Source organism: Sceloporus occidentalis, unplaced genomic scaffold, assembly GCF_023333645.1.
Source record: "Sceloporus occidentalis isolate IW3139 unplaced genomic scaffold, rSceOcc1.0.p SCAF_2, whole genome shotgun sequence".
NCBI lineage: Eukaryota > Metazoa > Chordata > Lepidosauria > Squamata > Phrynosomatidae > Sceloporus > Sceloporus occidentalis.
The window spans coordinates 1,419,903-1,439,805 of NW_028316982.1; the positions used below are offsets into that span (position 1 = coordinate 1,419,903).

At 43.5% G+C, this 19,903-nt stretch overlaps 1 protein-coding gene across 3 annotated transcripts in view; it reads right to left on the reverse strand.

Annotated features, from left to right (window-relative positions):
- LOC149317848 (cytochrome P450 2J6-like) overlaps positions 1 to 19,903 on the reverse strand; it is an 84,786-nt gene that overhangs the window by 19,164 nt on the left and 45,719 nt on the right. The window contains exons 1-2 of one of the 3 annotated variants that reach the window (XM_089508557.1): positions 8,016 to 8,204; positions 98 to 260 (exon numbers count right to left, since the gene is read on the reverse strand). The exons of 1 other annotated variant lie outside the window; for it this stretch is intronic. In XM_089508557.1, coding sequence (XP_089364683.1) covers positions 98 to 260; positions 8,016 to 8,192 — 340 coding nt within the window. In that variant the 5' untranslated portion in view covers positions 8,193 to 8,204. Of the gene's footprint in view, positions 1 to 97; positions 261 to 8,015; positions 8,205 to 19,903 lie in introns of those variants that run through there. One more of the 3 variants, XM_089508556.1, reaches the window with a different exon arrangement.

The following is a 19,903-nucleotide window of genomic DNA, read 5'->3' on the forward strand; positions in this document are numbered from 1 at the left end:
AGCGTAGTTTCCAACTGAGTAAAGCATTCCCTGAAGGATCATTTGTCCTTATGTACTTTCTCTGGAGAAAGGTCGCTAGAACCACTTCCCAACTTACCCTTTCCTCTTGCTATAAGTGTAACGAACGGAGTCAGGGGCCGCTCCGACAATTCTTCCGAGCGATCGACCAGTCCTTCTTTCACAGCTTGGAATCCAGACAGGACTACCATCGGCAAATGTCCTATCCACATACAGAAGATGTTTCCGTATTGTTTTGCCAGCTACCATTTGGGTCAAAGCAAGGAGAAGAAAAGTTACAATCAAGGGAAACAAAATATTTCAGGTTAATAAGTGAACGCTATCCATCCCCAGATCGTCACATCTGCAGTTTTTGTTTATGAGAAACTCTACCCTTTGCCTCCTGTTTCTTCTGAGGCTGCGTTCCCACTATGATTTAAAGTGAATTGCTGATTGGGTTATATGACTGTTGTTCCCATTTGAAACTGGTTCCAATCCTACTGTGATCAGTTTCAATTGCGATGAAGTGAGCCAAACACAAACCCCCTACTTTTTTCTTACACTAGTTCTTTGGCGGTTCTTTTGAAAATAATCAATTCCAGAGCATAAATATTTGAAGGGATGTCATATTGAGGATGGAGCAAGCTTTTTTTCTGCTGCTCCAGAGAACAGAAGAACAGGAACAATGGATGCAAGCTCCAGGAAAAGAGATTCCAGCTGAACATTAGGGGGGCATTCCCACTTGGCTTATAACGCAAACTTCTTGACAGAAAGGGATGTTTGACAGCAGAGTAAACTTCTTGGAGTCTCCTTCTCAGGGCTCTGCTCTAGGCCCCACAACAAACCCCAACTCCCAGAATTCCATAGCCTTGATCCAGGGCAGTTAAAGCCATGCCAAACTGGGTTATTTCTCCAGTGTGGATGCAGCCAATGTCTGAATAACCCTCTTAGTAGAGGAATTATCCATGTTAGCCTCTTGCAGCAAAACCAATAAATGCATCGTCTGCTACCCTAAAGTGGGATCTCTAAGGATCTGTATTGGGACTGAGGCTTTTAAACTTGTTCCATAGTTTAAAGGGTGAGGGATGAGTTGTCCAGGTTTAATGATAGCCCCACTTAGCATAGTGAGACTAAAATGGGGCTCTGAAAGGATGTCTCTAAACATCAGGGAATGTGTATTACAGGTACAATCCTTAAAATGCTTGAATTTGTGCAAGTGAAAAGTGACGCACCCTGCATCAAAAAATCCCAGCCTCATATAAACAGACGGGGTCTAACTTGGCAATGACTGATCAAGGAAGCTATTAGCTAAGATCTTGCATTGTGCGTGTGAAGTGTAAATGTAGACTCAGGTAGTTCCACTGCAGTTGTGCCAACATACTGCCCTTCCGCAGAATACCCAAATTGTGTAACCCAGTGTGTGTCATCTGTCAGTGTGTTATGTGCTTATTATCCTGCTGTGCAATGAGGAATCCACAGTGGCTGTTTCCTAAGTCCCAGTGAAGAAATTGGTACATTGAAGGCATTGACAAGTAGTGAATGTTAAAAAATAGCAGATAGCCTCCTTGGCTAGGGTTATACTAGTGGAACTCCACTTAAAAATTAATGTTTTAATTATTTTTTAACATGGAGGCCTTTCCTTCTCTTCCCACAGAGCCTTGCTGCACTCGCGCCATCTCTTTTACTGAGCTCCAGCATTTTTAAGGGATGCAGGTGAAGGTCACAGCCTGTTTCTTCCAAAAGGTAGATGTTTGGGGTCAGGGGTGTCACCTCCTTTAGGGTGTCACCCAGTGCAGTCCGCAGCCCCTGCAGCCCCCAATGACACTTCTCTCAACCATGTTCTGCAACTGGGTTCTTAAAGGCCTCCACTGACAGCCAGCCATGAACCTCATTGCAATGTGGGAGAAAGGTATGGAAATCCCTTATCTCAAGTGACTAATGGGAGTGGATGCTAGAAGGGAATTGGATGCTCTGGATAGGAGCCTCCTGTGCGCTGGGATGGAGGTCCGTAGACTTGCGTGACGGAAGAGGGCATGCGGAGGAACCTGTTCCATTTCTTCCTTGTCAGGTGAACTACATGTGAAGTATATGTGAGATTGGCGTCACTGATAAGAACACTGGCTGTGAGATGCCATGAGTGTTTTCGTTGTTGTTTCTGATTATGGCAACCCGTTGTTGTTGTTGTTATCCACCTTTGAGTCGATCCTGACCCATGACGTCCCACGGATGAGACGTCTCCAAGACTCCCTCTGCTCTACTGCTCTGCTCAGGTCGTGCAAAGTCATAGCCATAGTGACCTCCTTCATAGAATCCTACCTCCATCTGGCATGTGGCCTTCTTCTCTTCCTGCTTCCCTCCACCTTTCCCAGCATTATTGTCTTTTCCAGTGAGTCCTTCCTTCTTATGATGTGTCCAAAGTACAACCTGAGTTTGGTCCTCTTGACTTCTTCCAGGGAGGTTTCTGGCTTGATCTGCTCTTGGACCCATTGGTTTGTCCTTTTTGCTGTCCATGGGAATCTCAGCACTCTTCTCCAGGCCCACATCTCAAATGAATGGATTTTCTTCCTATCTTCTTTCTTAACTGTCCAGCTCTCACATCCATACATGATAAGAGGGAATGCAATGGCTTGTATGATTCTAACTTTTGTGCTCAGAAGTATATCTTTGCATTTTAAGACCTTTTCTAGTTCTTTCATAGCAGCTCTCCCCATTCTTAATAATCTTCTGATTTCCTAACTGCAGACCCCTTTTCTATCAATGTTTGATCCAAGGTATGGGAATTCTTTTAACGTTTCTATTTCCTTGTTATCTAGGTTGAATCTGTGTAAATTTCCTGTGGTCCTTCTTTTGGTTTTCTTATGTCCAACATTAAGCCTGTATTCGCACTTTCCTCCTTGATCTTCCTTAGTAGTTGTTCCAAGTCTGTGAAGTTTTAGGCTAGTAGCACAGTGTCATCTGCGTATTTTAGATTCTTGGCATTCCTAAGGCAAACCTATCGCTGGGTTTTCTTGGCAAGATTTCTTCAGAGGAGGTTTGCCTTTGTGGTCCTCTGAGGCTGAGAGAGTGTGACTTGCCCAGGGTCACCCACTGGTTTCCATGGCTGAGTGGGGATTCGAACCCTGGTCTCCAGAATCGTAGTTCAATGCTCAACCTGAAAACAGAAGTGGGGGAAACTGTAGCCCCCCAAGGGTTTTTGGAGTCCATCGGTTGCATCTTGTCTAGCCAAAGTCCAGGGTTGATGGGATACGTTGTCTAGCGACATAAGGAGAGGAAGATAAGTTTCTCCCCCTCTCCACCCATAATATCTGGAGAAGAATCAATGTAGGAATTCCAAGGTGTTTTTGGTAATGGGTTTACTACATTATCTTCCTGCATGCCATACAGGAAATAGAGCATCCTTCTGAAGATTCTGGATAACAAAGCCATCGCTTCTTCAGTTTTCCAAAGCTTTGTAGCCAAAATGTAGCTATCGTTGATCTCAAGCTCAGGCCCAACTGGTTTCCATCTGGTCTTCTGCTCAAGCACTGAGTACTGCTCTGTTTCATCCAGGATGCCTTTCCATACATGATTTGTTTGCATTTTATTCAGTATTAAAATCTGAAACACTGGGAAGCGAATGGGGCTAGGGCTTTTCTTCCCCAGATGAGTTCTTATTCAGTCGATCAGAGCTATTCTCCCACCTGCAAATTGTCCAGCGTTTAAACAGCGGCTGTGTTCCTTTCTTCCTACAGCCACTGAAGGTAGTTAAAATGGGGGGAAATTATCCGTCTTATTTATTTAAAAAGAGAAGCATCTTGCGACGGAGAGGTGACCGTCCAACTTCCAGGCTTAATTCAACTAGGAGTGGCTGTTGGCTACAATGCCAATGGGGCATGGGAGCCACTCCAGGGTTTACTCTATACTTAAGAAGAACTTTCCCCAGGGCTGAACATATTTTACAGAGAGAGTTCATTCCTCAAAACTTCCAACTGTGAAGGAGCTATCCTGTTACCCATGCTGCTTCATATGAATTTTGGTATAAATGATAACCCTTAATGACCCCTAGATGAACTCTAATAGCCTGTCCTCCATTGCCAGCAAGGCATGAGGACATGTACACACACCCCTGAGGGGTACCCACATCATCATATCTAGAGGGTCGCATAAAAGGATTATCATAGGACCAGGAAGAGCAAATGTTTGCCTTGCCTGAGGCTCTTGCCCCCTCCCAGGTCTGTTGTCCGAGCAGCTTAAGACCACTAAGACCATCAGACAGGGACATCCAGGTGAAAAGCAAGTCATTAAACACCTTTGTTCTCACCATCAAGCACCTTTGCCAGAGGCAAGATTTCGCCTATAAATACCATCAGATTTGCCTGTTCACGGGGCCAGTCTGGATTTCAGGGGGAAGCTCTGTCCCTTTGAATCCTGGCTCCTGGCCAGTCATTCCATGGCTGAGCCTCATGCCATCCTCATCATATTCCATTTGGATTCCTGGAGGGAGTCTACATTCTGGGACGTATCACCCCAGTGATGCCTAAAATCCTATTCCATGCTAACCTATGCTTTTCCTGAGCCTTGTATATGTGTGTGTATGCTAGTGAATCGTATGTGTTTTTCCCCTTATAAATAAATTGGTTATTAATTCTAAAAGTCTGTCTCAGATCCATTTATTGGAATCCGCTGGTCTACTCTGTATACATATCGGGAGGCGATTCTGCAAGGGCCGTCATAGCAGGCCCTCCTCTTGCAATATTTGAGCTAATAGCAATAATAATAAAATTCCCCTGAACGGACCCTTGGCTACAATCCAAGAAGATATTTTTAACATCTGGAATAGCTCTTCTGAAGTCAGGATCATTGACTCCTAGAGTTGGAAGGGACCACAAGGGCCATCCAGACCAACCGTCTTCTGCCATGATGGAAGACACAATCTGTCAGGGTCCCTTTTGCAGGTTCCCTTTAGATGGGTAACTTCTTTTATGCTGATGACTGTAAACTGCTTTGATCTGCTGGAAAAGTGGTATAAAAATAAAGTTTTTATTATTATATATTATTTATTATATCATTAAAAGAACTGGCAAAAGTAATATCGGAGCCATTGGCAATAATCTTTGAGAACTCCTGGTGAACAGGAGAAGTCCCAGCAGAATGGAGGAGGGCAAACGTTGTCCCCATCTTCAAAAAGGGGAAAAAAGAGGATCCCAACAATTATCGTCCAGTTAGTCTGACATCAGTTCTAGGAAAGATTCTGGAGCAGATCATTAAACAGAGAGTCTGTGAACATCTAGAAGGCAATGCCATAATCACAAAAAGTCAACATGGGTTTCAGAGATGGTTTTCCACCATCAAACAGCCCTTACTCTCAGGAAGTTCCTCCTAATGTTGAGCTGGAATCTCTTTTCCTGGAGCTTGCATCCATTGCTCCATTGTGTCCTATTCTCTGGAGCAGCAGAAAACAAGCTTGCTCCATCTTCGACATGCCATCCCTTCAAATATTTAAACAGGGATATTTAAAGGAGGAGATTCCACCACTCTCTGAGGGAGCGTGTTCCACCTTTGACCTTCAGGAGATTCTTCTAAATGTTGAGGTAGAATCTCTTTCCCTGTCACTTGCATCCATTGCTCAGTGTCCTGTTCTCTAGAGCAGCAGGAAACAAGCTTGCTCCCTCTTCATTGAGACATCCCTTCAAATATTTAAACAGGGCCATCATCTATATTTGGCTGAAATCCTGTTGGTTAGTCATATAAAACCATTCAAAAATATGGAAATATGCAGGGGTGGCTGTGTCGGCCACTTAGTAAATTCAGACCAAACAGTGATACTTTTCTCAGCCAACCGAAAATGCACAATATACTTGTTCAAGAAGCCAGTGGAGCTTTGAAAGCTTGGATCAAGTATATTATGCATTTCAGTTGGCCACAAAATTTTGTGGGTTTTTTTTTTTGGCTATGTGGCCATGTTCTAGAAGAGGAAGGTTCCTCTTCTAGAACATGGCCACATAGCCCGAAAACCCCACAGAAGACTATGGATGCCAGCCATGAAAACCTTCGACTTCACAAAGCTATCACTGTTTGGTGGATTTTTCATTAAAAAATCTGTTTCAGACATAATGAAAAGCAAAGTTGAGGACAGCTGTTTAAAAAACCCTTCCACCACAATCGCTTAAAAGTTGAAGAACTTTTCCTGCTGGTGATTTTTTAAAAAAGGTTATTTTATGTATAACTTTCCTATACTTAATGATACCTATAAAGGTATCATTGCTTGGATGTTATTGGATTTGCTATATGGCCAACACGGCTACCCCTAGATATTCCCATAACTCAGTTTGCAAAGGGATCTTGTAGCACCTTTGGGACTGACTGTGCAAAGGAAGCTGTAGCATAAGCTTCCATAGACTTTGGTCTACTTCCTCAGATGCCTACTCCTCATTTATATTCTTATTTTTATTGCATGTAGTTTTAATGAGGTAATTCTGATGATGGAAGTACTTTGGAATTGTGAAGAGGAAGGAGGCAATACCACACAAAGAAAGTCATCCAAATTACTCCTGGGGTTTGGAGGACCTTCCGGAGCAGATCTGTGGACAAACAAAGAGTTGCACGGAGCGAGAAGAGGGACGAAATCTCATTGCATGCTCAGGAATATTTTCACACAAAGGTGCGATTGCCTCCTTCCTCTTCACAATTCCAAATACTTCCATCATCAAAACGACTTCATTAAAACTACGTGCAATAAAAATAAGACTATAAATGAGGTTAAGTATTGGATTCTGGATGCTGCTCATTAGACATCCATCTGCTATTTTTAACCACTGGGGGAAGCAGACAAAAAGCAGAGCTGGGAAAAAAGTTACTTTTGGGGCTACAGCTGCAATACACAGTGGCTGTAGCAATACCATTCAGCAATAGCATTACATTCCTATACTGCTTGTCAGTGCACTTAAGCACTCTCTGAGTGGTTTACAATCTGTAAGCCAATTGCCCCCAGCAAGCGGGAGACTCATTTTACAGACCCAAGGAAGGATGGAAGGCTGAGTCAACCTTGGAGCCCTGGGATCCAACTGACAAGTATTGCCTAGGAAACTCTGAGAGTTGTATCTCATGTACGTAATACAGTCGGCCCTTCCCTTACACGGGGATCCGTTCTGGACACCCCCCCATAAGGGAAATACCGCATATGCTCATGCGCCATTGCGTCTTCCAGCGCACGGCTTAAGTGTAAACTGAAAGCGCCAGTGTATGATGCAGGCGCACTGTATTTCCAATCTGCAGCAAAAAGACAGAGTTTAAAAATATTGTGTGGGGCATCTACACTGTGGAAATAATGCAATTTGACACCACTTTAATTGCTGTAGCTCCATCTTATGGAATTCTGAGATTTATAGCCTTACAAGATATTTAGCTTTCTCTGCCAAAGAGTACTAGCACTTCACAAAACTACAAATCCCAGGATTCTGTAGGAGGGAGCCCTAGCAGCTAAAGTGGTGTCAAACTACAGTATTTGTACAGTGTAGATGCACCTCTGTGTGTGTGTGTGTGTGTGTGTGTGTGTGTGTGTGCCGTCACGTTGTCTTATAGTGATCCCATGAATTTTGTAGGATTTTCTTAGGCAGGGAATCCGCAGAAGTGGTTTGGCCGGTTCCTTCCCTTGAAATATAGCCTACAGCATCTGATGTTCTTCACCTGCCTTCAGTCCAAGTAGTATTTCATTATTATTTACTTCATTTATATGCCAGAGTGGGACCCAAGGCAGCTTCCAGAAATAGCAAGTTACATTTTTAATAGGGCTAACCAGTGCTGACCCTGCTGAGCTTCCAAGATCAGACGGGATCTGGTGCCTTAATGGTATTTAGGTGAAAATTAATGTTACTTTTCCATATTAAACGTTTACCTGAGTATTCCCCCCCAACCCCTAACTCTTTTGTCCTACAGTCACCATAGGAAAAATAATAACAATAATTCACCATGATCTTCACTAACTTTCTGACTCAGCTTCCTAAGTTGCTGCTCAATGGTTTAGAAAGAAGTAAATGTACCTTTATCAGCATCTCCTCATCATATCCAAATCCAAACCCAATTCGCCATAGGCCTCCAATGAGAGGAAGGGAAAGAGGTCCAGGGGGGTAATGACGGCGCAACCATCGTTGTTTCAGAAAGCGTAGAAGCAGAAGGACCGCCAGCAGCAGAACCAGAAATACCCGGATCCCCTCCATGCTCCTGCCTTCTCTTTCTCTTCAATTCTTTCCAATGGGAGAAGGTGGAAGAAGTTGGTTGGGTGTGCTTTCCTCTGGGATGATGCCACTTCTCTCTCTCTTTCCTACTAACCACTTTTTATATACTCCTGGGATTAAGACTAAACAAGCAATTCATCTTCTGATGCCACATCCAAGTAGCCTTGCCATTTTGCCCTCTGGGCAACTGTCATAGTAGCACACTGCAATTTGCAGCTTCTTTAATTGTGATACTGCATGCGTTGCTCAAACAAAGAGGGAGAAAGAGAGTCAAAGACAGTATACGGCCAATTTTGTCCGAAATAAAAAATTATCTCCATGTTTGTTGTTGTTGTTGTTGTTGTTGTGTGCCTTCAAGTCATTTCCAATCTACAGCGACCCAAAGGTGAACCTGTCATGGCTTTTTTTCAGTGAGATTTGTTTGGGGGGCACAGGGGTTGCCATTGCCTTTCTCTGAGGCTGAGAGAGTGTGATTTGCCCTAGACAACCCAGTGGGTTTCCAGGACCAAACGGGGATACAAACCATGGGCTCCCAGAGTCCTAGTTCAACACTCCAACCACTACAACACACTGCCTCTTTGCGTTCCCCTTAGCCAGCTTGTATTAGTCTGAGCCCCCCCCCCCCCCCAAAATATGGTCCAAAACACACTGCACAAATTATCCAGTTTGAGGCCACTTTAACAGCCCTGGCTCAGTGCTAGGGAATCCTGGGAGTTGTAGTTTATGGTGGCACTAGAGCTCTCTGACAGAGAAGGTGAAATGTCTCACAAAACTACAATCTTCAGAATTCCCTAGCAGTGAGCCAGGTCAGTTAAAGCGGTCTCAAACTGGATTATTTCTGCAGTGTGTTTTGGACCCAAGTCCACAGTGCAAGTGCTAACTTGCTCCTTTCTTTCCGTGGAGTTTCTTACTCTTATTCTCTGCACTCTGTGCTACCCAAGGAAAGACATGGCGTGTTTTACCTATCCCTGTTCACTCAAACATCTTCTGCGCATGCATAATATTTATGTTTCTAATCATAAAACAAACACAGATGGGAACAGGTACGTTGTGATCTCTCTCCCCCTTCCTTCCTTCCTTCCTTCCTTCCTTCCTTCCTTCCTTCCTTCCTATTATTATTATATGTACACATGGCTGGTTCTGCCACTTCCATTTTATTCTCTTTCCTTGAAGTGTGAGCACATACATAACCGCTCAAAAGAGAAAAGCTAAGGGCTTTGGCACAAACTGGTCATCCTTAACTTGCTGCCCTGGTGATGTGCTGGACCACAATGACTAGTATCCCCAGCCAACGTAGCCCTGGAAATGGCCAAGTATAGGTTCAAAAACGGTGCCTTTTCTTCATTTATGTTGCATTTTAAGGATTACTCATTCACGCTCCAGTCCAGCTGTATCTCCATTACTTGTGTGTGCCACAATTCAAAAAGGACGTTGAGAAACTGGAGCGTGTCTAGAGAAGGGCGACTAAAATGGCAAAGGGCCTGGAAACCATGAAGCCTTATGAGGAATGACTTAGGGAGATGCTGAGTAGGTTTAGCCTGGAGAAGAGATGGCTGAGCGGTGGGAATACTGCAGATATTTCAGGAAAGGCAATCCAGAAATACCAGAAGTTAATGAACGTTCAGCAGTTTATTCACCAGCTGGCTTCAGAGGAATATTTCTCCAAAGTCTGAAGCCCTGATTTACAGGTGACACACCTTTTTTATAGGACTTTAGACAAAGAACTTGCAAACCAGACATTGGCCCTATACAGACAGGCCAAAATAAAACTGCTTCAGGTCACTTTGGAGGTATGGTGTTTCAATGATGCATGCGTCCTAAGAGTCTGGAAGCTGCACTAAAGCTGCACTCCAGTCCTTAGGACTGGACCGTGGCTTTGGTGCGGCTTCTGGACTCTTAGGACACACGTATCATTTAAATAGCATATCTCCAAAGTGACTCGAAGCAGCTTTATTTTGGCCTGTCTGTATCAGGCCATTGATTGGATGCATCAAATATAAACCTATACCCCCTTTTCCGTCATTGGCTGCAAAACATATACAGTCTTGGACCCCCTCATGCTACCCATTATTGACAGCTCTTATCAGTATAGTTTTCAAGCACCGTCCCAGCCTGGCATCCCTTATTTTGGTTAGACATTGAGGCACCCCTTAAGAGCAATAAACAGATCCTGAATAGCAGAGGAGGCCTCTTGGACCTGTTCTGTTATTTATCACGCAGGTTCTCTAGCCTGTTCTCTAACCCATTCTTATCTATCTTATCACACTTTGGGGGATCCAAATTCTGTTTGAAAACCTCCAAAGAAGGTGATTCCACTACTCTCTGAGGGAGAGCATTCCACTTTTGACCAGCTCTTACCATCAAGAGGTTCTTCCATTGCTCCATCTAGTAGTCTCTAGAGCAGCAGAAAACAAGCTTGCTCTATCCTTAGTATAGCATCCCTTCAAATGTTTCAACACCACGGCTGTAATGTCACCCCTTCACCTTGTAGACATACCCAGTTCCCTATGTTGCTCCTCATAGTTCATGGTTTCTACACCTTTCGCCATTTTGGTCACCCTCCTCTCAACATGCTCCGCCTTGTCCGCATCTTTCTTGAATTGTGGAGCCTGGAAATGGACACAGTATTCCAGGTGAGGTCTATATATTACAAGCTGATTAGCTCAGTATCTTCTTGTTAATGGTTTTTTGTGGGTTTTTTGGGCTATGTGGCCATGTTCTGGAAGAGTTTATTCCTGACATTTTGCCAGCATCTGTGGCTGGCATCTTCAGTAAACAGAAACATCAGGAATAAACCCATCTAGATCATGGCCACAGGGCCCGAAAACCCCACAAAAAACTATGGCCAGGAAAGCCTTCAACTTCACATTCGTGTTAATTGCCATCAGCTCAGCTTTTACTGAAGGCAACCCTATAAATAAATGGCAGACCTCCAAGGCCCACCGCCATCAAGAGCCTTGCTCAGGTTCTGCAAAGCCAGGGCTGGGGCTCTGCGGAGGCTTTCCACCGTAAGGTCTTGCTCTGTTCTGTTGTCTGTTTACCAAGCATTATTGCCTTTTGGTAAATTGTCAGAAAGCCATATTAAAGAGAGAGCCCAAATGGTATACTGGTTTGTGGGTTGGACAAGGACAATGGCAGGCCAGGATTCAGATGCCTAGTTGGCCATGGAAACTTACTGGTTCCACTGGTTTCACACACTGTCAGCCTCAGAGGGCAGACCCTCTTCGAACCAATTCTGCCAAAATAACTCCATGACTTTGTTACTTGGGATGTCCATATGTCAGAAACAACTTGAAGGCACACAGCATCAATTATTAAAAAGAAAAGAGAAAAGGAGTCATTATTAAAGATACAATTGTTCAACATGCAGAGCACATCTCTTGTCCAACGAAAGGCAAAGAAAGAAAAGCATCAGCATGGCTTCTGCACTCTAAAGTAGTCTGTTTCGCATTCTGTTTAGTGAATAAGAAGACAAGTGGTCCTCTTGGTGTTGTGTGTGTTGTGCGCCTTCAAGTCATTTCAGATTTATGACGACCCTAAGTTGAATCTATTATGGAGTTTTCTTGGCAAGATTTGTAGAGAGGGGTTTGCCATGACCTTCCCCTGAGGCTGAGAGAGTGCAGCCTATTGCCCAAAGTCACCCATTATTATTATTATTATTATTATTATTATTATTATTATTAAACTTTATTTATATAGTGCTGTAGATTTACACAGCACTGTACATACAATAAAAAAATCAATAAAAATGAAACCTGCCAATGGCGTACATTCTACAGGATAATAACAAAATACATATAAGACAATAGTTATTAATACAAGATAGCATTAGATAAAATAAGCAAGCAACAAATTAAGAACATCGAATATCCCATATCAAAGCAAATATCAAATAACAGTCAGATAACAGTGGGTCTGCATGGGAATCGAACCCTGGTCTCCAGAGTCATGGTCCAACACTTAAACCACTGTGCCACACCGGCTCCATTGGTGTTATCCACATAGGTCAGCTCCCTTACACTGTTGGGTTGGACTAAAATATTATTCCTGCTAATATCTCCCAAATGGGAAAAGGTGCTGGATTGAGCCCTAAGCCTGGATGGGAAGGTGCCCCACAAAATGTTTGGCCAAAGGATGTGCTGAAAAGTAGAACTGCTTTCAATCCAATTCAATCGCAGCAATGCCTTTGATGGATATTTTCACGGCATCAGCTTTTTATAAAGGTGTCATAGATGCAGAAATGGGACCAAAAAGCACACAAACAAAGCTCATGTTTCCGCCACTCCGTTGCATGTGTGCCATTCCTCAGCTCTAAGGAAAACAGAGTCTTTGCCACATCATCCTTTCTGTGAACAAACAGATATTCTCAGGGCAGGGCCATCCGTTCCCAAAATTGTTCTTATTACCTGTTCTGTGACATTGAACCAGTACACAGTTCTTGCAGTTGGACCAATTTGTAGAAATCCAGTGATACAGACCCAAAAATGGAGTCAAGGGTTTTAACTGACATAATGGCTTCATTCGGAATGGCTTAGGAACTCAGAAATAAAATAAATTAAATGCTTGAAATAATTTGGCAGCCAACAACACATCTGGCTGGATTTTTTTTGCCATTGTGCAACATCTGTATTTGTTTCATGGTTGCATAACCAGAGTTCCACAAGTGCAATAATTCCACATGCCATTGCACATTCTTGGAGGGTGCATAGTTATTTGTCAGTGCCTTCTATGTATTGCTTGAGTCACTGTGCATTCCCCATTGCGTAATGGGACCACAATCCGACACCCGGAGGGAGATGCAACCAATTGATGCAACCAATTGCACAACATCTGCATCCAAGAGACAAATGGCAAAATGCCATTACTGCATATACCTCACTTACTTATTTTATATCCCACCCTTTAAAATAAAAAATTGGCTAAAATAAAAAAGGGACTGGAAAGAGAACCAGAAGACTGTTCCCAAATTGGGGGAGTGAGCATTAAAATTGCAATTGTCCAGAGGAAGAGATGTCTCAGACTGGTAAAGGAGAAAGCAATCTTGAGTTTCGGCTGCTATGAAAAATAGAGTCCCGTCGCTTTAACTGAAAGTCCAGTTCCACAGTTTAAATGCAAGATTAAACCAAGCTACAGCAGGTGCACTATTACTTTCTTGGTTCTTCCTCTTGTTTCTGGAGCCTTCCGTTTTCAAAATACTTGGTTTATGGAAATAGTGATGATGCGGCCTGCATCCCATCGGTTACTCCCAACTAGAGCAAAGCCATTGAATTCTTAGCTGGCGAGTCAATACATAGGTAAAGCCCATTGTTTCAGTATGTGTACTCTAGAAGGGACTAACAACAGGAATTAGGTTGGTGATGATGATGATGACTAGCATCCTGTTGGTGATATACGCTGGTGGTATGCCAGTATATGTCTTTTAATGGTCACTGCAGAGAGAGGAATTCATTATAGAATCATAGAATCCTAGAGTTGGAAGAGACCCCAAGGGCCATCCAGTCCAACCCCTTCTTCTGCCATGCAGGAACTCTCAGTCAAAGCAGTCCTGACAGATGGCCATCCAGCCTCTGTTTAAAGACCTCCAAAGAAGGAGACTCCACCAAAATCTCAGAGGAAGAAGTGTGTTCCTCTGTCAAACAGCTCTTACTCTCAGGAAGTTCCTCCTAATGTTGAGCTGGAATCTCTTTTCCTATAACTTGCATCCATTGTTCCAGGTCCCATTCTCTGGAGCAGTAGAAAACAAGCTTGCTCCCTCTTCAATATGACTTCCCTCCAAATATTTAAACAGGGCTATCATGTCCCCTCCTAATCTTCTCTTTTCCAGGCTAAACATCCCCAGCAATTCCCTAAGTCTCTTCTCATAGGGCTTTAGGGTTTTCGGGCCTTTCTTAGAGATGGAAGGGACTCCAAGGGCAATCCAGCCTAACCCCCTGCCATGCAGAATGTGCCATCCAAGGTGAAGTCGAAGGCTTCCTATGCCTCCATGTGACAGATGGCCATCCAGCCTCTGCTTAAAAGCCTTCAAAGAAGGAGACTCCACTACACTCCGAGGAAGGAATGTCTTCCTCTGTTGAACAGCCCTTACTGTGAGGAAGTTCCTCCTAATGTTAAACTGAAATCTCCTTTCCTGTCATTTGCATCCATTGTTCCAGGTCCTGTTCTCTGGAGCAGCAGAAGAGGCTGAGGAGTCCTGCAAAAGAGGAGAGCAGAGTCGGATTGGAATTCCACCTGGGTGCAATTTTGTGGTCTACAGTGTGTGTTCATAATGATGATATACATCAGCGGTTCTCAACCTGTGGGTCACGACCCCTTTGGAGGTTGAATGACCCTTTCACAGGGGCCACCTAAGACCATCAGAAAAGACATATTTCCGATGGTCTTAGGAACTGAGACACCGCAATTTTATAGTTGGGGGTCACCACAACATGAGCAACTGTATGAAAGTGTTGCGGCATTAGGAAGGTTGAGAACCACTGATATACATGGAGGCCAGAGCACAAGAACTGAAGAGCAGAAGAAAATAATAACTAATGTGACAACTTCTTTGGTTCTGACCTCATTCCTAGGAACTAATGTGCAACAACAAAGTGCTTTGACAAACAGCAAACCCACATGTGCCCATTGTGAGCTGGCACATCTTGCCATGGGATGGAACAGAAATAATTACACCACGCAGCTCTAATTATACACCAATGTGCAAAGCTTACCACCGGTGGCAATGAGTTCGGATCACTTCCAGAAGCAGTAGACCTCATGCATAAGAATTAAATCATGGTTCTTTCCAAATTAATTTTTATTCACCGATAGGGTCACCAGATTTCAAGGCCTGGCCCCAAGCCTCCAGTTTTGGCAGGTCATCTCCAAGTTAATGTCATGTATTTTATTCTTGCCATTTATTTATACAGTGCCATGCCTCAGACTCACAATCTAAAAAGACAACGCATGAAGAAAGGAGATGGAAGTGGAGATGGGATTACGTCTAGCAGAAACAGTTCCAAAAGTGTGGAGAACTTCTGAAAAGCCCCGTCCTAAGTATCTACTGATCTCATCTTCCTTAACAGAAAGTCTGAAAGAATGGGCTAAGAAATGCTCTGTACTTTCTATTGAACTGTTTTAAATCGCTTCTAAAAAATCTTTTTAATTGCATTTTATTTTTTTTTAACTTGAGTGTGAATTGCTTTAATACTGTAAATAGTTTAATTCTATTGCAATGTACACTTTTTGTTATGTGTTTAATTGCATTGTTCCTTTAAAATGTGAGCTGCTTTGAGCCTGTTTTGAAAGTAGGGGAGCAGGACACAAATCAACATAATAATTAAAAGAACTTTGAATATCAGTCAGTTTTTAAAAAATGTAATGACAGGATGAACCAATGTAAAATTTAAAGAAAGAAAAGATGAACGAAGAGGGTTTCAATGTGTGATTCCAAACGTGTGGAGAATGCTGGAAAAACCCTTCCCTTGGTGATGGTTATTATTATTCCTATTACTATTATTATTACTATGACTATTACCAGTAGTACTACTGTGGGACCTTGGTATCCACTGTGGTTTGTTCCAGATGCCATGAATACCAAAATCTCTGAATGCTTCATTCCCATTCTAAACAATGGCATGGAAAATGGTCTCCCTTCTATCAAATGGCAAAAGAAACGTTTACTTTTTGGAATTTTTTCAAAAAGAATTTCAAGCTGTGAATGGTTGAATCTGTGAATCTTGACCCTTCATCCCATGCGCCCTTGTTGGACTGTTTGGTTTGTGCATCTTGTCATTACATTCATTGGAGTAGTTGCACTTTCATTTCTTTGCGTTATATGCAGCAGCCAAGATGCACATTTTCTGGGCCAAGTCACAGTATCCGGCTTTTTTTGCCCCAGTTTTTAGCCTGAGACACTCCCCAAAGGACATGGTTTCCAAGCCCTTCACCATTTTAGTTGCCCTCCTTTGGACATGCTCCAGTTTCTCAACATCCTTTTTGAATTGTGGGGCCCAGTGTTATTCCAGGTGAGGCTTTCACACGTTGTGGGTGGGGCCTGCGCTCCCGCTTGCATCCTGGACGCATGTGCTCTCTTCAGCACCACATGAGGAACAAACTTTTGGACACGTGGCTGGTATGCTCCAAACTTTACTGAACTCTTATAACTTTAACACAACAACCTCCCCAAAACCCAAACCAAAGTCCCCATGTTTAACGTGGCTCGTTTCTTCACGACTCACTCTCCACCTGCTCAGGAGACGACCCACACACTTTTCCAGCGGCTCCTGTTCTGACTTGTCTTGGTCCATAGGAATCGGGGCTTGCTCCCAGCGTTCTCCTCTTGGCTCCCACCACTCTCCTTCTAAAGTCCCTCCTTCCTTCTCACGCCACTCTTTATCCCGAGGGTATCTAAAGTCCCCTCCCTCCTTGGGGTCCCTTAGCTTTACCTCCACATGTGGTCCCACACGGAGTAACCGCTGCTTTCCCTGTAGAGACACCGGACAGCCCTCTCTCCTTGGGCTTCAAGTGACCCTCGCTCTTGCTCTCCCGACCACCTCTCTGCCGTGTTCTGTTCTTCCGCGCCTTCCTCTCTCCCCCGCACTCACCTGTCCCCCTCCTTTTATAACTCCCCCCGCGGCCTTCTCTCCTCCCCTCCTCCTTCCTCTGGCTCTTGCTTCCCCCAACTCTCATCTCTCTCCGACCAATCCTCCTCTCACCCCCCCCACCTCACAACACACGCAGAAGTCTCCTTCAGCCAGATGTCTCCCATCATCCTATATCTGTGCATTTCATTTTTTCGCCCTAAGTGCAATACCTTACATTTCTCTGTGTTGAATTTCATTTTGTTAGCTTTGGCCCAGCTTTCTAGTCTGTTCAGTTCATTTTGAATCTTGATCCTGTCCTCTGGAGTATTAGCTATTCCTCCTAATTTGGTGTCATCTGCAAATTTGATAAGGATGCCCCCAATTCTGTCATCCAGGTCATTGATAAAGATGTTGAATAGCTCTGGGCCCAGGACAGAGCCCCACTGGACACCCCACTGGTCACTTCTCTCCAGGATGAAGAAGAGCCATTGCTGACCATCCTTTGGGTTCGGCCGGTCAACCAAGTACAGATCCATGTAACGGTTGCCTTGTCTAGCCCACGATTCACAAGCTTCTTTGTAAGAATGTCATGGGAACCCTGTCAAAGGCCTTACTGAAATCAAGATATACTATATCCATAGGATGGCCATGGCAAACCCTTCTGAAGAAACTTGCCAAGAAAATAACATGATAGGTTTGCCTTTGCGTTGCCATAAATCAGAGATGACTTGAGGACACAACAGCAACAACCTTGTCAACACAACTACAACCATGAAGCACCATCATCATAGTTATGTTGACAATGCAGGATTGAAAACAGTTTTTGAAACTGTATTGCATTCAGCTTTACTGCTTTTACATTACTTTTTCTTATTTTTAATCTCAAGCTTTAATCTGAATATGTTAATAATAGTTTACTTATTACAATATTAACTTTTGAGGGCATTTTTAACTTTATTGCATCTGTTTTGATTTAGGAATCCCAGTTCTGAAGGAAAGGCAGATTGCAATTGCTAATGACTGATGATAATGACGATAGTAATGATGATGATGATGATGATGCCGTTCCTTGTCTGACTAATTAATAGCTTCATAAATGGAGCAGGTTTGTTCATATGGAGGTTTTGGGATGTGGTGTCCTTCATGTATTAATGGGCCAATGACAGCCAAATGAGGGATAATGAAGTGAAGCCCAATCCAAACACTGATGCTATTGATATTGATTATGGGTTGTTTATCTTATCAGGAGGAAGAAACTGAGACCTACAATACTTTAAACCAGTTTTACTTAACCACACCTTTTCCAAGGAAATAAGGAACGGCAACCAGCATCCTTCCCTGTGATTCACTGTATTTCACTTATCATTCATATTGATATTGATCGCTTCTCGGTCCTTGGGCTAAGATCAAGTGTAGTGTGTGATACTGATATTGATATGGATGGTAATAGTAATCTAAACACTGTGCCTTTCTATGCTTTTAAAATGTTGGTTGCTTTGATTCATTTGCAGAAAACGGTTGGTTTTCATTTGTTTGGTTCTTGTTATTATGTGCCTTTGATTGTAAAGATCATGTAAACCTGTGGAATGGACTGAAAGACCTGGAGGTGCCACTCCATCGGATCTAGTCCTGATGAGGAATCTGTCCCAAGGAGAAGAGAATTTGGGGAAACAGAGTGGTTCCCAAAAGGCAAAAGAGGTCAAGCAAGGCTGCATCTATCCCTTTCCTTGTTTAACTTCTATGCTGAAAACATCACATGAAAAGCAGAATTAGAATCCAAAAAAGGAGGAGCAAAGATAGGAGGAAGCAACATTAGCAACCTAAGATATGATGTGGACAATGACACAATAATATTAGCCGAAGACATTCAGGAATTGAACAGTGAATAAGGAATAAGGTCAAAGAGGAAAGTGCCAAGGCAGCTCTGAGGCTGAACATAAAGAAAACAAAAGTAGTGACCACAGAAGAAATGCACAGATTCAATCTGGACAACGAGGAAATGGAAATAGTGAAAGAACTCCCATCTCTAGGATCAAACACTGAACAGAATGGAGACTGCGGTCAAAAAACAAGAAGAAGGCTAGGAATGGGAAAGGCAGCTATGAAAGGACTGGGAAAGACCCTGAAGAGCAAAGGCATACAACTGAGCACCAAAGTCAGAATGGTCCAGGCCACTGTATTCCCCATCGTCCCCATTTACGGATGGGAGAGCTGGACAGTGAAGGAAGCAGACAGAAAGGAAGCCAACTCCTTTGAAATGTGGCGCTTAGGATACTAAGGATAGATACCATGGACAGCAAGGAAGACAAACAAATGGGTTCTTGAATAGAATAGAGCAGAACAGGGCTTGCCTTGGAAGCAAAGAGGATCAAGTTGAGACTGTTGTACTTTGCTCCCATCATGAGAAGGAATGAGTCACTAGAAAAAAGAACAATGCTAGGAAAGGTAGAAGGTAGAAGAAAGAGAGGAAGACCACAAACCAGGTGGAGAGACTCAGTCAGGGGGTTATTCTGGGCCAGGGCTTATTGCAGGATCTGGGCAAGACTGCAGCGGAAGAGAGGGACTCTTGGAGATGGTTCCTCCATGGGTCAGCATGGGAACTGACTCAACGGCAGCTAACAACAGCAGCTAACAACATTACACACCTTCAAGTCAACTCCGACTTATGATGGCCCTATCCTGGGGTTTTCTTGGCAAGATTTATACAGAGGCGGCATGCCATTGCCTTCCTCTTGGGCTGAGAGTGTGTGACTGGTTGGAGGTGATGCAGTGGGTTTCCATGGCTGAGCAGAGAGATTTGAATCCTGGTCTCTCATGATCTTAATCCAACATTCAAACCACTATCCCATGCTGGCTCTCTGAAAAGAGTAAAATGTCCAAGCTATCCTGGATGTTCTGTGCCTCTGCTTCAGCACACGCTGTACAGCCAGCCCTCTGCATTCACAGTTTAAATGGATCCAGGCATAGAAAAATTCCAAAAGCATACCTTTATTTTGCCATTTGATATAAGGGGCACCCTTTTACTCATGGGACTGGAGCATCCAGGCAATTTGGTATCCACTTGATGCTGTTGTGTGTCTTCAAGTCAATGCCGAATTATGACAATTCTATCCCAGAGGGGTCTTTTCCCCA